Source organism: Penicillium psychrofluorescens (assembly GCF_964197705.1).
Source record: "Penicillium psychrofluorescens genome assembly, chromosome: 3".
NCBI classification, from domain to species: domain Eukaryota; kingdom Fungi; phylum Ascomycota; class Eurotiomycetes; order Eurotiales; family Aspergillaceae; genus Penicillium; species Penicillium psychrofluorescens.
In genome coordinates this window covers 3,403,707-3,418,921 of record NC_133441.1, presented here as the reverse complement: position 1 = coordinate 3,418,921, position 15,215 = coordinate 3,403,707, and the positions used below count along the sequence as shown (strand labels likewise).

Below are 15,215 nucleotides of genomic sequence, written 5' to 3'. Positions count from 1 at the left end.
CGTGCACTAGTTCTCGTTAGCAACAGCCAGCCCATCAATTTCAGAGAACGCATACTTGGGAATATCATTCAATGGGTGAGACTTGGCTGCCCTCTTTGGGACATACCTACAAAGATGCGCGATTCGCCTTGTTTGGCAGTGGTTACACGGCCACTGGCGGCTGCACTGAGGGAGAGGTCAGTCACCGTGGTGTGTCTATACAAAGACCGAGCAGCCGACCTTCTGCTTGCGCCGCTGGCATTCCGTACATGATGCGGCTAGACGGACAGATTTGCCTGGCGGTAAGTTAGGCATTGTGTCGACTTGTTTGCTCACTGTCTTGACGAGATGAATCCAATACTAGGTATTTTTGCATGGATCAACACCCAGTCCAGGATGCCGAAGATATTCGGCATTTCCGAAGAATGACGCAGACGGTCAAGTGTTCGGTCACATGGTGCGTTTGGCTATATCGGGACTAGCGCGGCTGTCATTGTCTGTCTCCGTGATTTCTTTGTTGGTTTGAAGATTATCGAAATAGCAGAAGATACCGTAATAATGACCCAGAAGAAATAAGTCAGTTCGACAAGAAATAGTGGTCGTACCGTGTTATTGTTAATTTTATTAAAGCTCACGTGGTAGCCAGTCCGGTACATTATCTGAATTCTCCGTAAGTGTCAGTCACTGACCTAGCGGGGCTTGCAATCTGTTCACAATGGCCGAGCTCTTGCCTTGCACATCACAGCTCTAATCCCAACCTCTGCCCCTTGGCTATGACCATGGCGAAGACCGAATTCCCTGCCGAGATTTTAATTCACATCGCCGCGCATCTAGAACCTGACGCATGCTACCGGCTCATCCAGGCCGTTGAGGGTCTTGATCAACTTCTTGCGCATGAGGAGTTCACGAGAAAGACAAGAAGGACCGGAGATACAATTGTACACCTGGCCGCAAGCAAAGGCGATGAAAAATCAATACAAACAATACTTGCCAGAACCGTGAACATCCAAGTCCGAAATAATCGTGGAGTCACCCCTTTAGCTCGGGCTGCACATCGAGGTCATAAGGCAATTGTGGAGCTACTTATCTCCGCTGGAGCAAAGATCGATGAACCAGATAGTCGTGGATTGTATCCCCTACATGGCGCGGCCTACCATGGATCAGATATGGTTGTCCAAGTACTCGTTGATGCTGGTGCAAATGTCTATCGGACCACTTCTTGGTACGGTACCGCTCTACATATGGCCATAAGAAATGGTCATCTTTCGACGGTGTCACTGCTTCTGAGGAAAATGCAGCGGCCACCGGATACGACAGACATCTGGAGGGGCGCTCTGGATCTAGCAGCAGAATACGGCCGCACGGAAGTTTTTCAGCAACTGATCGAGGCTCGCTTTGAGATTTCAGAGAAGACTCTGCAAGTTGCTGCCTCGTCAGGTCGAGCACGGATAGTCAAGTTCCTTCTGTCTCAAGTATCTTTCCCGGAAAATGTACGACGTGCAGCGCTGCTTCAATCTGTCAAGCTGGGGTACCCTTCTGTGGTACGATTGCTCATTGGGACCGGTTTGAATATCTCGGGTGATGACACCAAATTAGCCGAGTCAGTAGGCTATTCAGGCAATATCAAAACCCTTCGGCTTCTTCATAATGCGAAAATCAATTTGAGGAGGTCCTCAATATTATGTTGTGCTGCCAGCCGAGGGCACACTTCCATGGTGGAATATTTTGCCCATTCAGAATGGCTGGACCATGTTATGTGCAGACAAGCGCTCCTTAATGCTGCTTCTGCAGGGCATTCTGCTGTGGTTCAAACTCTCCTTAACTCCGGGTTTGAGTTTGACAAAGAAGAAAAAGAGGAGGCTCTTGAGAGGGCGTCTACGGCTGGTCATCTAGCCGTTCTTGATTTACTCCTCGAACCTGGGGCTCGATCTGACATTCTGGCGCTCTACCCTGCTGTCTGCGCTGGACAATTTGACAGGATTCAGACTATCCTAAATCGCAAAATCGATACGTCTACGCTTGACCGGCAGACCACTATTCGGATCCGGATGTCTTTGAAAAAAGCAGCTGAGAATGGCCATACTGCGATAGTAGAGCGACTCTTGGATGCGGGCGTAGTACCAGATGACCTTCATGATCACATTCGCTACGAAAGTGGCTCTGCGCTCTACAAAGCAGCCAAAGAGGGCCACATGGATGTGGTGGATTTGCTCGTTAAGGCTGGAGCCGATGTGTCTTGCGAAAACCATGGCAACTACCACACCATGTCAGGCTACGACGAACATGGGTACACTGCCCTCTATGTCGCTGCTGGAGCTGGGCATGTGGGTGTGACTGACTACCTCATTTCTTCCGGGGCACCGGTCTCCTTTCAAGGCGCAGAAGGTCATACGGCATTACACGCTGCGGCAAGGGCTGGCCATAGTGCAGCAGTGGCGCTCCTCATTAATGCCGGTGCCGATCTCTCCATCCAAGCCTACTCCGGGGCCACGCCCCTCCATTATGCTGCACAGTATAATCATCTGCAGGTAATTAAACTGCTTCTCGACGGCGGTTCTGATCCGTCCATCCTAGATCGGGAAGGAAGATCTGCTCTTAGCCGAGCATCCGAGTTCGGCCACGCTGAAGTGGTCAAACACCTCATAGCAGCAGGCAATTGTACAGAATAATCAGGATTATAATGAATTATTCACATATAACCAGCAAAAAGACTATAGCCACTGAACCGCTGAGCCACGACTCGAACGTGGGACCTCACTGATCTCGAACCAGGAATCATACCATCTAGACCACACAGGATTCAGTAGCCTTGGATTGCTTCTATTTGGACACTTGGGTTGAGACGACTACAGGGATGTGGTTTTGGTTGGTAATATACAACAATACATGCCACATGCATTTTTACACATAGCATTGTACTATTCAACCTCAAAACAATTTTTAGAATATGTAATTAACGTTTAATGATGGTAAACGGAAATATCGATATCCTCGTATGAAATTTAATAAAGTCTAGCGTATGTTGGCGCTGGGGCTAGAGAAACAATGAAATGGAATTGGACGCGAGAGGAGAACAACAGTAATAGATAGCTCTACAAAGATATACCGGAGTTCTTGGGACTAAACATCAAAGTAAACTTTTTTTTTTTTCAAAGTCCGACCGATGTTTATTCTGCGGTTTATTTAGAGGACCTTGTTGATGTTCATGAATTTATTGAAGAGGCCGACTATCAATCTGTTGAGCAGACCGATGAAGATCCATCAGGTGAGTCCCCTAGCATCATGGAGTGACGTGGTGCCCCCGTGAGTCAATCCGCTAGGCGCCATCTGACCATCCTCCCGGGCAAGAATAGGCATACCTACGTCTACTATGCAGCCAACCGCCGGGGATGGGGTGGAGGGCGCCTGCTGATCCCAGCGCCAAGCTATGCATGACCTGTCGAGGTGATGGCGCTAATATGTTTCAGCTCAACCTTCATCAACCTCTCTCTTTCCTCTTCTCTCGTTTCTGAAATTTCATTAACACCTTGCGATGGGTTGAGTCTTCAATCGACTCATTCGCCCCCGACCCCTAACTGACCCTCCTCTCTTAGCGTGACAACCGTCAGACGCGCGCCTAACTACCTCGTATCGCATGCAACACAACAAAACCCCTCTTGACTCTCAGGAGATATGGCCGACACGCTGCTGCTGAGCCCGCAGGAGTACTACTCCAGTCTATCGGGGGACAGGCCCTCACTGGAAGAAAAATTCCATGATATCGACAACAAGACTCACTTCTACAATGCCATGCGCCGTCTAGAGGACCCGCGCACCCGGAACTTTGTACTGGACTTTGGCAACGAGGATGCCTGGTATGGCGCCAACCTGGACACCGAGGATATCAAACTACTCCTGAGCAGGCCGGTAGGTGGTTGTTGCCCCATCTTGGTGGTTTAGGAACTGACGGGATCGAAGAAAGCAAAATGTTTTGGCACCCGATGGATGTAAGGCCCCCAAATCCTCCCGCTGGCTCCTCTCCTCACTGACCATCGTACCCGCAGTAATATCTGGGCGCCAGAGGAACAGAAAGATGCTATCAAGGTGCGTCAGCTTCTTGACCTGCATCTTCAACCGCTGACTCGGCCAGGCCATCACCACATACTATGGGGTCTCAGAACGACTGCAGGGGATGATGTGCACCGAACCAGTTGTGCCGCCCCCCAGGCCCGTCGCGTTACCTAAAGGAAGACATTCGCGCGATTGCGACCACTCCGAGAAGCCAACGGGCGATGTCGAAAGCGCAATCTTCCTCAAGGATCTGTCAGCTCCGGATCATACGCCTCAGGAAGCCGCCTCGTTCAAGAGTTTGACCTTTTCTCGAGTCACCGATCAGATTTGGCATTTCTCATCCGTGGACCATGGCCCTCGATGTACGTCGTTCGCTGCCCGTGAGACAGATAGCACCATGAAATGAGACTCACTTTGAACAGACACTTGCGTCGGCTACAATACGTTATTTGTGGTTCCGCACATGCACATGCCGAATGGCAAAGACCTGCCAGATGGGAGACGGCTGTGGTCGTGGCTCATTCTTTTCGAAGACGGTTGGTGTCAATCAGACGTCGTGCTGTTACTTTACTAACCGGGACAGGAACCGTCCTTTCAATCCAGGAGAACCCGTTCCCACGAGGGCAGGGCCAAGAGTCCATGGAGGACATGAAGCGTGTTCTTGACGTAGTGCGCCGAAACATCCGCTTCATCTTCTCGGGCGTGTCCCGGCAGCACTCTTCCGTATCCGAGAACGATTCGCTGGTCACCATTCGAGTGCGCCATTTCACCGACTTCGGGCCCGACCAGGCAAATATCAAGCAGGGGGACGGGCCTAGCCTGCTATTTTACTACATCTTCGATGACTGGATGTCCAGCTATGGACTCATTGCTAAACGAGAACACAAATACGGGGTTGCCCTGGACCAAATGGTAAGTGAACCTACATACCGATCTGGCACTGGGCCGACTGACTGACTCCCGCACGCAGAGAGGAAACATGCTCAACCAGCCCGAGGTGAACTTGGTGAATGAGTTGCACTGGCTAGGTCGCCGGCTGGCGGTCCTCAAGCGGCTCTATCAAAGCTACGAGCTGATCATGCGGCGTCTATTACAGCGACAGCGCATGTTCCGCGACGAACTCCGCCAGGCGCCACCGCCACCGCTGTCGTACGGCACCACTTTTGGGGATATCGAGTTCTCCGATCTACGGCAGTCGAGCCTGGTCAGCAACCCCAGCCAGCCCGGCATCACCGATAAGCCCGTCGGGGTGCATCTGAGCTCGGCCGCGGTGGCGCGCTTTGAGCGGCTGGCAGATCGGATCAATCTGTACTGCCTGAGCGAGATTGACAGCTGTCTCACGGAGAAGGAGTCATTGACGTTCTTGGTACGTGGCCTGGTTCCCTGGCCCAAAATCACATTCTAACCGAGGCAGAACTTCAACTTGATCGCGCTCAAGGACTCGCAGGCCGTGGAGAAGTTGACGCGGATCACAATCCTGCTGGCCAAGGCGACCATTCTGTTCCTGCCCGTCAGTCTGATGACGGCGTACTTCTCGACGGACCTGGTCAAGGGTAACTACTCGGTGACGCAATACTGGGTGGCCTTTGCGGTGATACTGGTGGTGTCCATTCTAATGCTGATGATCTTTGGGATGGCCAGCGATACGGTGGAGGGCAAGACGATCTACCGGTCGTTGGTGAGAACGTTCTTCCGGACGTCGCGCGAGCGGATGATGCAGCAGCGCCGGTGAAGAGGATGATGATGTACTATATATAGTTCGTGAACAACACTCGCTCCGACAGTTGTGGCGCAGGCCGTGGGCCCCTGGACGAGTAAAGCTGAAGATGAAAGGATCGGATGAAAAAGACTGGGCCCGATAAGTGGAGCCTATCAGGGCCACCAGAGAGTCTGGTATTTCACGTTACGGGCAACACGGTGTCCTCTTCGGGACGAGCGATTGAGCAAGCACGGATTGAGTCAACCCTAGGCAGAGAAATAACCAGAACCGAACACAGGATCAATGACAAGTGGTCCAATTCGGCGCCGAGAAGTAAGCAAGAGTGGCAGAAGCCTGCTGGGCTCAAGTCACGGGGGTTCCTTGTAATGCAGTGACGGAGGCTACGCCCACCGCCGTATGCCTGCGTATTCCGTACACCCCAAACACCTTTCCCTTTCTTCCCTCTCCCTTCCTCTCGCCTCTTGTGTGCTCCATACACATCCATCCTCTCTCTTCACTCACCACCTTCCTATCGGTAAGTGCATTGCTGATCCTCGTCCCATTCCCCATTTCGCCTCTCGTACTCGGGTGGCCAGAACCCGCCCCTGAAGACCCCCAACACACAAACAAACACGTTTTGCATGCCCCTCCGCCTCTTACCAAACCAAACCCCCCCCTTCCTTCCGGTGTCAAAATCCCCCAACCCATTCCACCACCCCCCAACACACAAACACACACATCAACATCAACTCACTCCATTCGCTACATTAGGCTTCGAGCACTCCGTTCTCGCTACCGCCAATATGGGTCTCGCATTCTCGAAGCTGTTCGATAGACTATGGGGTCGCAAGGAGATGCGAATTCTGATGGTTGGCCTGGACGCCGCCGGAAAGACCACCATCCTGTACAAGCTGAAGCTCGGTGAAATCGTCACCACCATTCCCACGATCGGTCAGTGCCTCCCACTCGCTCTAGGCCCGCGGTAAGTTCCCGGAGATGCTGACGAGGGATATCAGGATTTAACGTCGAGACCGTCGAGTACAAGAACATCCAGTTCACCGTGTGGGATGTCGGTGGTCAGGACAAGATCCGCCCCCTGTGGCGCCACTACTTCCAGAACACCCAGGGTATCATCTTCGTGGTGGACAGCAACGATCGGGACCGTATTGTCGAGGCCCGCGAGGAGTTGCAGCGCATGTTGAACGAGGACGAGCTCCGGGATGCCCTGCTCCTGGTGTTCGCCAACAAGCAAGATCTGCCGGTATGATTGGAGTGTGTGTTCGCTGGCCTCGCACAGTTGCTGATTTTTTTGTTCCAGAACGCTATGAGCCCCGCCGAGATCACCCAGCAGCTTGGTCTGCAGAGCCTCACCCGCCGCGCCTGGGTAAGTCCTAAGTTTTTTCCTATGATTTGTTTTTATATTTCTTCGATGCTGACCTCTCTAGTTCATCCAATCCACCTGCGCCACCACGGGTGATGGTCTGTACGAGGGTCTGGAGTGGCTCGCTGAGACGCTGCGGAAAACGAACCGGGACTAAATTGTGACGACCGCGATGAGGGGGTTAGGGTTGTACGTGTAAGGGAGGCGAGCGTCGGGGAAGAAATACCACAGACTATGATGATTGACAGGAGTTTCTCAGCGACCACATAGGGATAGGGTCACCGGTCAGGGGGTTCTGCCACTCGAAGTTCTTTCCATTCCTTCTACGCGATGCCATTAGCCTCTATTTGCTGCGATCCCAAAACGGCGATGTTCTTCTTAGTGCCTGGTCCCGTAGGAACGAGTAACTCGTCCATTAGGTTGGCTAGTGTGGCTCGAGGGTTGCGTAATCCGCGCCGAATCAGGGCTTGGCACCTGCCGCTTTTGTTGACTCGGCTGGCCCACCTGTCAAGAATCCCCGGAATTCTCCTTCTTTCAGTGCCTGCGTGCTGTTTCTACTGTGCCGCACTGCTGCGTCCCAGGATTCTCCCTTGTTCAGACCGCCCGTACCACGCCCTGCGCCCATTGCGGATTCCCCGTTGCGCGGCACCTCGGCTCGCGTGCTCTTTCCCGCCCTCTCCCCTATTCCGCCCTCGCTAGCGCAGATGTCGTATCGAAGACTGTCTGTCTGTCTCCATTGACCCCCCCTCGCCCGTCAATGTTGACAACCTCTGCCTGCAATCATGCCCGTTCAGGTGCGGAGGCACTCCCGCGCATACAGCACCTCGGCGCCCTATGGCGCCCACAGCACCCGCGACTTCTCCGACGTCGAGAAGCAATATAGCCACTCGCCCTACCGCCACTACAATCGCAGCGATGACTCCTCCGACGACAGTGAGCCGGAATCCTTCCCCTCCTCCTCGGCCTCCTACCAGCCCGTGCTGAGCGGCGCCGGTCTGCGCCGCGCGCAAGCAGGCGTCGGCTTCCGCGTCCCGCAGCGGATAATGCGCTGGCTGTGTCTTGCGCTGTTCGCGTTTCTGGTCCTATTCATCCTGACACTCTTCCGCTTCGCCATCTCCGGCTCTGTCAAGAATATCACGGACGATTTGGGCGTCACAACCAGGAAACCCCCGCCACCCGCGGAATGGGAGAGCTTTCCGTTCCTGACGCGCTACCAGGGTGGGGTCCGGAATCTGGTGTCGCGACATAACAACGTACCCGAATACCCCGGTGAAGGACTGGCGGAGGGGACTGTATCAGAGAGAGACGCTGGAGAAGGCGATGCGGGAAGCGATGCGGACCCTAATCACCTGAACAAGAGAGATCAGGGCGATCCGTCCATGTCGAGCGTCGTGTTCAATCCCTATCCCGACTACAAATCGGCAGACTATGTTCGAAAATACGGCGAGAAACGCGAGTGCTTCTTGGACGAGTCGAATTCAATCCGCGTCCCGGCTGTCCAGAATTTCCCCGGAGTGCCCAAGGGCTTCCCGGAGCCCGTGATTGGCTCGAATAAAATGCTGGGGATTCGCGATGATATGTGCTTTGACCGGTTTGGCCGTCTGGGCCCCTATGGTTTGGGGTATGGGGTCAAGAAAGGAGGGATCGGTGCCGGGCTGGAGGGCCATCGCGAAGGTGCCCAGCGCGTTTGGGAAGATGTGCCTCCGGTAGATTACCGGCGTGTGGACTGGAGCTCGGCACAGGAGCGGTGTGCGGCCGCTAACCTTCATCGTTTCGAAGAACTACCGGAGCCGCGCCTGAACTGGTTTGTCTCCATGCCTCTGGGTCTTCCCAAGCTGAGTCTCTCCCCAATGGAGGACAAGGGTCGCAAAGCGGCCAAGGTCGGTACTGATCGTCTGCCACGGACTGCGGTGGTTATTCGCACCTGGCATGACTTCCGATACACTCCCGAGGACGTGATGTATTTGCGTGCGCTCATCTCGGAGCTGGCACTGTCATCCGGTGGCGAGTACACGGTCCATTTCCTCATCCATGTCAAGGACAACAACCTGCAAATCTGGTCCGACGACGAGACCTACCGACGCGTGCTCAACGATGCACTGCCCGAAGAGTTCCGTGGCTTGGGCACGCTCTGGTCAGAGAAACAGATGGAGCTCATGTATCCCGGGCTGGAGGAAATCGACAATCACGGACTCCCGATCTACGGCGTCTACCGCAGCACCTTTATGTCCATACAATACTTCTCACATCAACATCCCGAGTATGACTACTTCTGGAACTGGGAGATGGACGCCCGCTACACGGGCCACTGGTACCATCTGTTCGACAAGGTTGTCGAGTGGGCCAGAAAGCAGCCTCGAAAGGGTCTCTGGGAGCGCAACGCCCGCTTCTATGTGCCTTCCGTGCACGGATCGTGGGACGACTTCCGGCAGATGGTCCGCGTGCAGACTGAAGTCGGCACTAACAGCTTCAACAACCTATGGAGCCCGCCTCAGGGTCGACCTGGCGAGAAAGACAGCAGCACTCTTGGCCCACAGGGCGACAAGTCGATCTGGGGCCCCGAGCGACCAGATGAAAGCGACATTTTCGAGGTTGAAGGCGAGGGCATCCCACGCACGACCATGGAAAAAGACCAATACGAATGGGGCGTCGGCGAAGACGCCGACCTCATTGTCTTCAATCCACTTTACGACCCCAAGGGCACAACTTGGCTCCTGCGCGACGACGTCACGGGCTACAACCGCGAGAACGGCATGCCCCCCAGGCGCACCGCCATCATCACCGCATCGCGCCTCTCCCGCAAACTCCTGACAACCATGCACCGCGAATGTAGCCTGCGGCGCCACAGCATGTTCTCGGAGATGTGGCCGGCATCGACAGCGCTACACCACGGCTTCAAGGCCGTCTTCGTTCCGCACGCCGTGTACATCGACCGTCGCTGGCCCACGCGGTATCTGGAGTCTGTCTTCAACGCCGGACGAAACGGCGCCTCCGGCGGCGCGCGCACTTCCATTTTCGGAGATCGCGAGCACAATTTCAGAGGAACCACCTGGTTCTACTCCGCTGGGTTTTCTCCAAATCTCTGGCGCCGCTGGCTTGGCTTACGCGTTGACAATGATGGTGGCGAACAGCAGGAACTTGCAGGTGAAGGCCGCATGTGTCTACCGCCGATGTTGTTACATCCCATCAAGGATGTGGAAATGATTATCGACGACGGAGAACATGCTGAAGATCGATGATCGATGATCGATGATCCCCTCCAACCTCCTCCTCCTCCTCCCTGTTCTTACGTGCCATTCTCTTCAAACCCAAAAAAAGCATTCCCCTCTATTCATGCCTGTCAACTGTTTTATCTAGGTGTCAGCTTTCTCATTTGCTTTTTCGCTTAGCTGTCTGTCTGTCTGTTTTCGGGCTTCTGCATAGATTGAATACTCCCCTTCCTTCTTTCCCTGTGTCTTTCACTCCCCCTCCCTGTCTCCCTGTATAATGTCTCCCACCTGCTTACTGTCTGCTTTCACTCCTCTTTTTGCTACATCCAGCGCTTGGTGTAATATGGCTCTCTCTTTTTTGCTCTCCCTTGCTCTCTTCTTGTCTCCGGGTCTGACCATGAACAGACCCTGCTCAGGTGTGCTAGGGCCTAGATTTCTATGAATGAAGAAAATATCACAAAGATGTAATTCTACTTATACGTCTTGCCAGGTGTAAACCGAGCGAATTAAATCACACGGTTGGTCTATGTTTGCTGACATCACGGGCTGTAGGTGATGAATAGCTGCAGATTCATGGACCTTAGTCAGAAGGCGGCGGATCAGCTTAAGCAGAAGCATCTGAAGCCGTATTATAGGCTATGGATTTTAGAACAGTGGGATGTACAGACTTGATCGGGAGGTAACATTTCACTATGACTCAAATTGAACATTTCACGATGAAGGGCATTTACAGCTTCACAAGTTTACTCTCATCAAGGTGCGCAATTTTTGTGAAATCCTTGATGAGACGTTCGGACTCATTGGCACCTGCCTTTACCATAGTGTCTTGAATCCGTCCCCGGCTCGAAATAAGCTCCTTTGCAACCTGGCTCCACTCCACATTTTGCTTTGGAATGGTCACATCCGTCATGGATGGATCGATTTTCACCGACTGCAGCTTTCCATCGCGCTTCCTGATGTGACCATCCACAATCACAGTATCAATATCACGAACTGAGGAGTGAAGGACGATAGCTGCGACTGGGTTCTCTTCGGATGCGCAGACCATTCCAGGGCTGTTACCATCAAAGATTACAAGGTCTGCCAATTTCCCAACCTCAATCGATCCCAGCTTGTCTTCCATACGGATGGTTCGTGCTCCTTGCATAGTGCCAAGACGGAAAACATCTTGAACGAAAAGGTTCAGTGACACGGTTGTCTTGCCCTGGGCGATGATTTTCTCATTGCGAGCAGATCGCTCATGTTGTAGAGCAAGCCGCATCTGTGAGACGATATCACTGGAGTTGTTGCTGTGGCAATCAATTCCCAAAGAGCACATATTCGTGCATCCCTCTCGGAAACAAACAATGTTACCGTGGCCCATTTGCAACTCGGTATCAGGTGTCGTGGAGATCCACGCTTTCGCTTGGGCGAGTTTGGGAATGTCGGTCTCGGTCAGGTTGCTGGCATGTGAAAAAACAATATCTGGCCCTAGGAGATTGTACGATTCAAGGGTGTCGACAAGGGATTGTTCGCCTGTCACCTCATCAGACTTAATCAGATCAATGATCGCGTTTTCACTCACCAAAATATTTCCTCACATAGTGAGTTGTGATGATCTTGACTCCGAGCTTTCGGGCTTCTGTATAAAGAGAGACGACTTGATCTTTCGGCAGCATGAACCCATCAAAAGCCAAACCCAGCTGGACCCGCTCGTCCCCAAAGGGAGCAGTAGCACCCAGGTGTTTCAGATGATCAATTACCCAGTCATCTAGTAGACCACCATCAACGGTAAAATCAGGTCTGAAGGTCTTGACACGGAGAATTGGTGTGTAGCAGAAAATGGATCTAATCCCAGATGACGCCGTCGCCTCGATTGCATTTGAAGCTGTGCCGATTTTTAGTAACAGATAGTACAGGACAAGATGGTACTTACTATGAGCCGGGGTGACATTCACATGGGCATGATCTACAACCGTCGTGGTACCTGCATCCAAGGCTTCGAGGCAGCCTCCAAGCTCACCCCAGAATACGTCCTCGGGTGCATAATTGGCATGTTGAAAGTTTCCTGTCAACAATTAGCTCCAAGAAGGAAATTTCGTCCAATCGCAAAGCGAAGTTTAGCACAGACCAGTCAGCATATATTCCAACAGGGAATCGTCAGCATGGCGTCCTTTGAATTGTGTCTGCCATAGATGGTGATGCGTATCGATGAAGCCAGGAGAGACAATTTTGCCAGTGCAATCAATGATCTCCGCACCAGCTGGGGGATTGATATCTCGTTCAATTTGTGAGATCTTGTTGTCCGTAATCAGTAATGAATGGTTCCGCAGGGGCACCACATAATCATTCGGTTCACGAGATGGAACTAAGATGGTTGCATTCTGAAGCAGGATGTGAGATGGCATTTTGCTATAAGAAGATCGTTTTTGACTTATGCACGAGCTAAGAACATCGGCTATTGAAATTCTGTATCTAATTTATATCCACGTCGGAATCCAGGTGGTTAAATTCGGAGTTAAAAGTAAAAGCGAACGGGTTTGGGGAAGGCCGAAAGGCGAGAAGGACCCATTTAAGGCGAGAAAGATCCATTTAAGGCGAGCACCCGAAACTTGGCTGATTAAATTCACGGAGTACATATGATGCAAACGATAGTGGGTGACTGCGCGCCTATTTCTGCCTGACAAAGCACCTGGGCTAGAACATGAGACTGGAACTACTTTCCATGAAAAGACCCGCCGGTAGTTGGACAGTATTCGCCTCCTAGATCTTAAAGCTCGGCGTTCGGAACTCCGCGTGGCCGAGTGCCAAGCATTCTTGGCACGCTTTGGGCTCCGGACGGCTCTCTGTCGCGCACGACATAGCGGATGAATGATCGGCCACTTATTACCTGACTTGTAATGTGGGTATGCGGTCAAATTCGTCAAGAAAGAAGATGTCTGGCATTTTCCTTACGTCCACGGATTTCGACAATACGTGTAGATTCAATCTCATCATCGGAGAGGTTATTCAACCCATAGTAGTAATCTCCAACTGGTCACATCATGCATCGCGAACTAAAGGCCAGAAGTAGCGTGACCTATCCTTCGGTAGCTAGAGCTCAATTCGTGAGAGAATCAAATACTGTGGCATAGAGTATAGACGTGCTCGATTCAGCTTGTCAAAGTTGTCATCGCGTCCGCGGTGGTCGTGGTCAACTAGCGTCGGCGATCAAAGGAGATAGCGAATCAAAGACGCCCGTGTGGTACGTGCCACTAGGAATCCAACCGGGGATTCAAAAGAAAGTTAATAGAGAAGTGAATAGTTACTAGAGTCCTATGTTCGACGTTCAGTCCTAAAGATAGTTAATTAACGGAGGAAAAAGAGTATATCGGACATTGTTGATAGAGAGACGCAAATTGTATAGTGGGAACCAAACACGGTCAATGAGAGGGAGGAAGTAGTGGCCGGCGAAAAAGGAACTGATAAGGGGGGGGGGGGGGGGGGAAATTCGGTTCGATAGAAGCAGCTATATTTAACAAGAAACTCGAATATGCCTATCTCTATGTCCCTCTATGCTATCGATAAACATCCATCCCCCTACGCCGTAGTATGCATATGATAGTATCGAGACTGACCCCCTAAAAGCTACACTTCATGCTATACTTTTCGATGGATTCTCTAGCCATAACGCTAGGCTACGCTAGTCTATATTAGGAATAGACACGGAACATCACTTTATCATCAGTGTTAATACAGTGGCTTAATTAAAACCGGTGCGATATCTCGTAACTATATTGACGATCTAAGGGAAATAGAAATGCAAACGATTCAAATAGTAGAGCCTAAGGCAATCTGCTGAGGTGTCAACTAGTCTAATAAAGAAGCAACCACATACCGAGTTCTCATTGATTGGACAAACTTTATTCTTTCTCATAATAATGCGCAGCTGAGATCTCCGTTCTAAAGGATTGAGGAACAGGGCGTTGATTACCAGTGGGGCAATGAAGATCAATAAGATAACAATTTAGACAAATACGTCAAAAATGCATTGCGGACAGTGTAAGTAGAAAGAAATGACATTACTGAGAAAGGATCAGGGCTGGCCTGGGCTTTGGAGATACCTAGTGTCGGTTAGATGATGATTTTCATTTTGTTGCCCAGCTCTAAGCACGAAGGCGGGGCCCAAAATCCCTGCTAGGTATAGCGCGTGAAGGCAGATTGAAACCGCGTACTCCATCAGCAGGTACTCCATACCAATACCTCCGCTGCGGTACTCTTCACTGGGGCCAACAAGGCTCCCCATCTTGCCACGGCCATCGATCGTCACCTCGACAATGCGCGTCCAGGCGTCGAAACGGCCAGTTCCGTTGTGGCCATCCCTCTCGCCTAACAGGAATAAAGTAGGGGTTTTGGCCGTCGCCTTCGTACTTAGAGCATGGCAAAGAATGAAAATCATCATCTAACTGACACTAAACTTTCAGGTCCAAGTCATCCCCCATAACAAATCAAACCCGACATACTAGTTATCTAACAACCTAGCAACTTAGTAAAGAAATCATAGGTAGTTGATAGACATTAATATTGAGCCAATTCAAGGCTTTTGAATAGTAGAGATAGGATTGTTCACACCCTACCTAGAATAGATCTCGAGTGCCAGAGACGTACACATTCAAATAGTCTTTTATTGTTGTTTTGTCCCTCAAAATAGACAAGGAGCTTGTACAAAATTTGCTCGTAAGGAGTAGCAAGGCTCTAAACTCAAATATCAAGTCCGGTTTCAGAGTTTCGGGGGCTGACAGGCCCCTGGCCACGGTGGGGGCTGGTACTCCCCTCTAAGAGATCCTTTTTGAATATAAATTTGCTACACTATCTTCTAATAATTGACCCGAGACAATTACCTCTCAAAGATCTTGTTCGAAGATAACTGAGATATTCT

At 51.6% G+C, this 15,215-nt stretch overlaps 5 protein-coding genes and 1 non-coding gene across 6 annotated transcripts; 4 read left to right on the top strand and 2 right to left on the bottom strand.

Annotated features, from left to right (window-relative positions):
* Window positions 1–758: 758 nt before the first annotated feature.
* Window positions 759–2,648, top strand: PFLUO_LOCUS5404 (uncharacterized protein; the record flags this gene model as incomplete). The annotated part of the gene is made up of 1 exon (XM_073782847.1): window positions 759–2,648. One exon carries the CDS (start codon window positions 759–761, stop codon window positions 2,646–2,648), a length of 1,890 nt encoding a protein of 629 aa, XP_073639461.1.
* Window positions 2,649–2,704: 56 nt separating this feature from the next.
* Window positions 2,705–2,777, bottom strand: PFLUO_LOCUS5403. Its single transcript has one exon. It is a non-coding gene; the product is annotated as a tRNA-Ser (tRNA).
* Window positions 2,778–3,651: 874 nt separating this feature from the next.
* PFLUO_LOCUS5402 (uncharacterized protein) lies at window positions 3,652–5,761 on the top strand (the record flags this gene model as incomplete). Its single annotated transcript, XM_073782846.1, has 6 exons — window positions 3,652–3,885; window positions 4,109–4,391; window positions 4,452–4,565; window positions 4,613–4,941; window positions 5,000–5,395; window positions 5,444–5,761. 6 exons carry the CDS (start codon window positions 3,652–3,654, stop codon window positions 5,759–5,761), a joined length of 1,674 nt encoding a protein of 557 aa, XP_073639460.1.
* A 770-nt stretch (window positions 5,762–6,531) lies between these two features.
* PFLUO_LOCUS5401 (Arf GTPase arf1) lies at window positions 6,532–7,266 on the top strand (the record flags this gene model as incomplete). Its single annotated transcript, XM_073782845.1, has 4 exons — window positions 6,532–6,679; window positions 6,745–6,989; window positions 7,047–7,112; window positions 7,174–7,266. The coding sequence occupies 4 exons, from the start codon at window positions 6,532–6,534 to the stop codon at window positions 7,264–7,266; spliced, it is 552 nt and encodes a 183-aa protein (XP_073639459.1).
* A 625-nt stretch (window positions 7,267–7,891) lies between these two features.
* Window positions 7,892–10,348, top strand: PFLUO_LOCUS5400 (uncharacterized protein; the record flags this gene model as incomplete). Its single annotated transcript, XM_073782843.1, has 1 exon — window positions 7,892–10,348. One exon carries the CDS (start codon window positions 7,892–7,894, stop codon window positions 10,346–10,348), a length of 2,457 nt encoding a protein of 818 aa, XP_073639458.1.
* Window positions 10,349–11,045: 697 nt separating this feature from the next.
* Window positions 11,046–12,705, bottom strand: PFLUO_LOCUS5399 (uncharacterized protein; the record flags this gene model as incomplete). Its single annotated transcript, XM_073782842.1, has 4 exons — window positions 11,046–11,833; window positions 11,883–12,185; window positions 12,234–12,365; window positions 12,429–12,705. 4 exons carry the CDS (start codon window positions 12,703–12,705, stop codon window positions 11,046–11,048), a joined length of 1,500 nt encoding a protein of 499 aa, XP_073639457.1.
* Window positions 12,706–15,215: the final 2,510 nt, after the last annotated feature.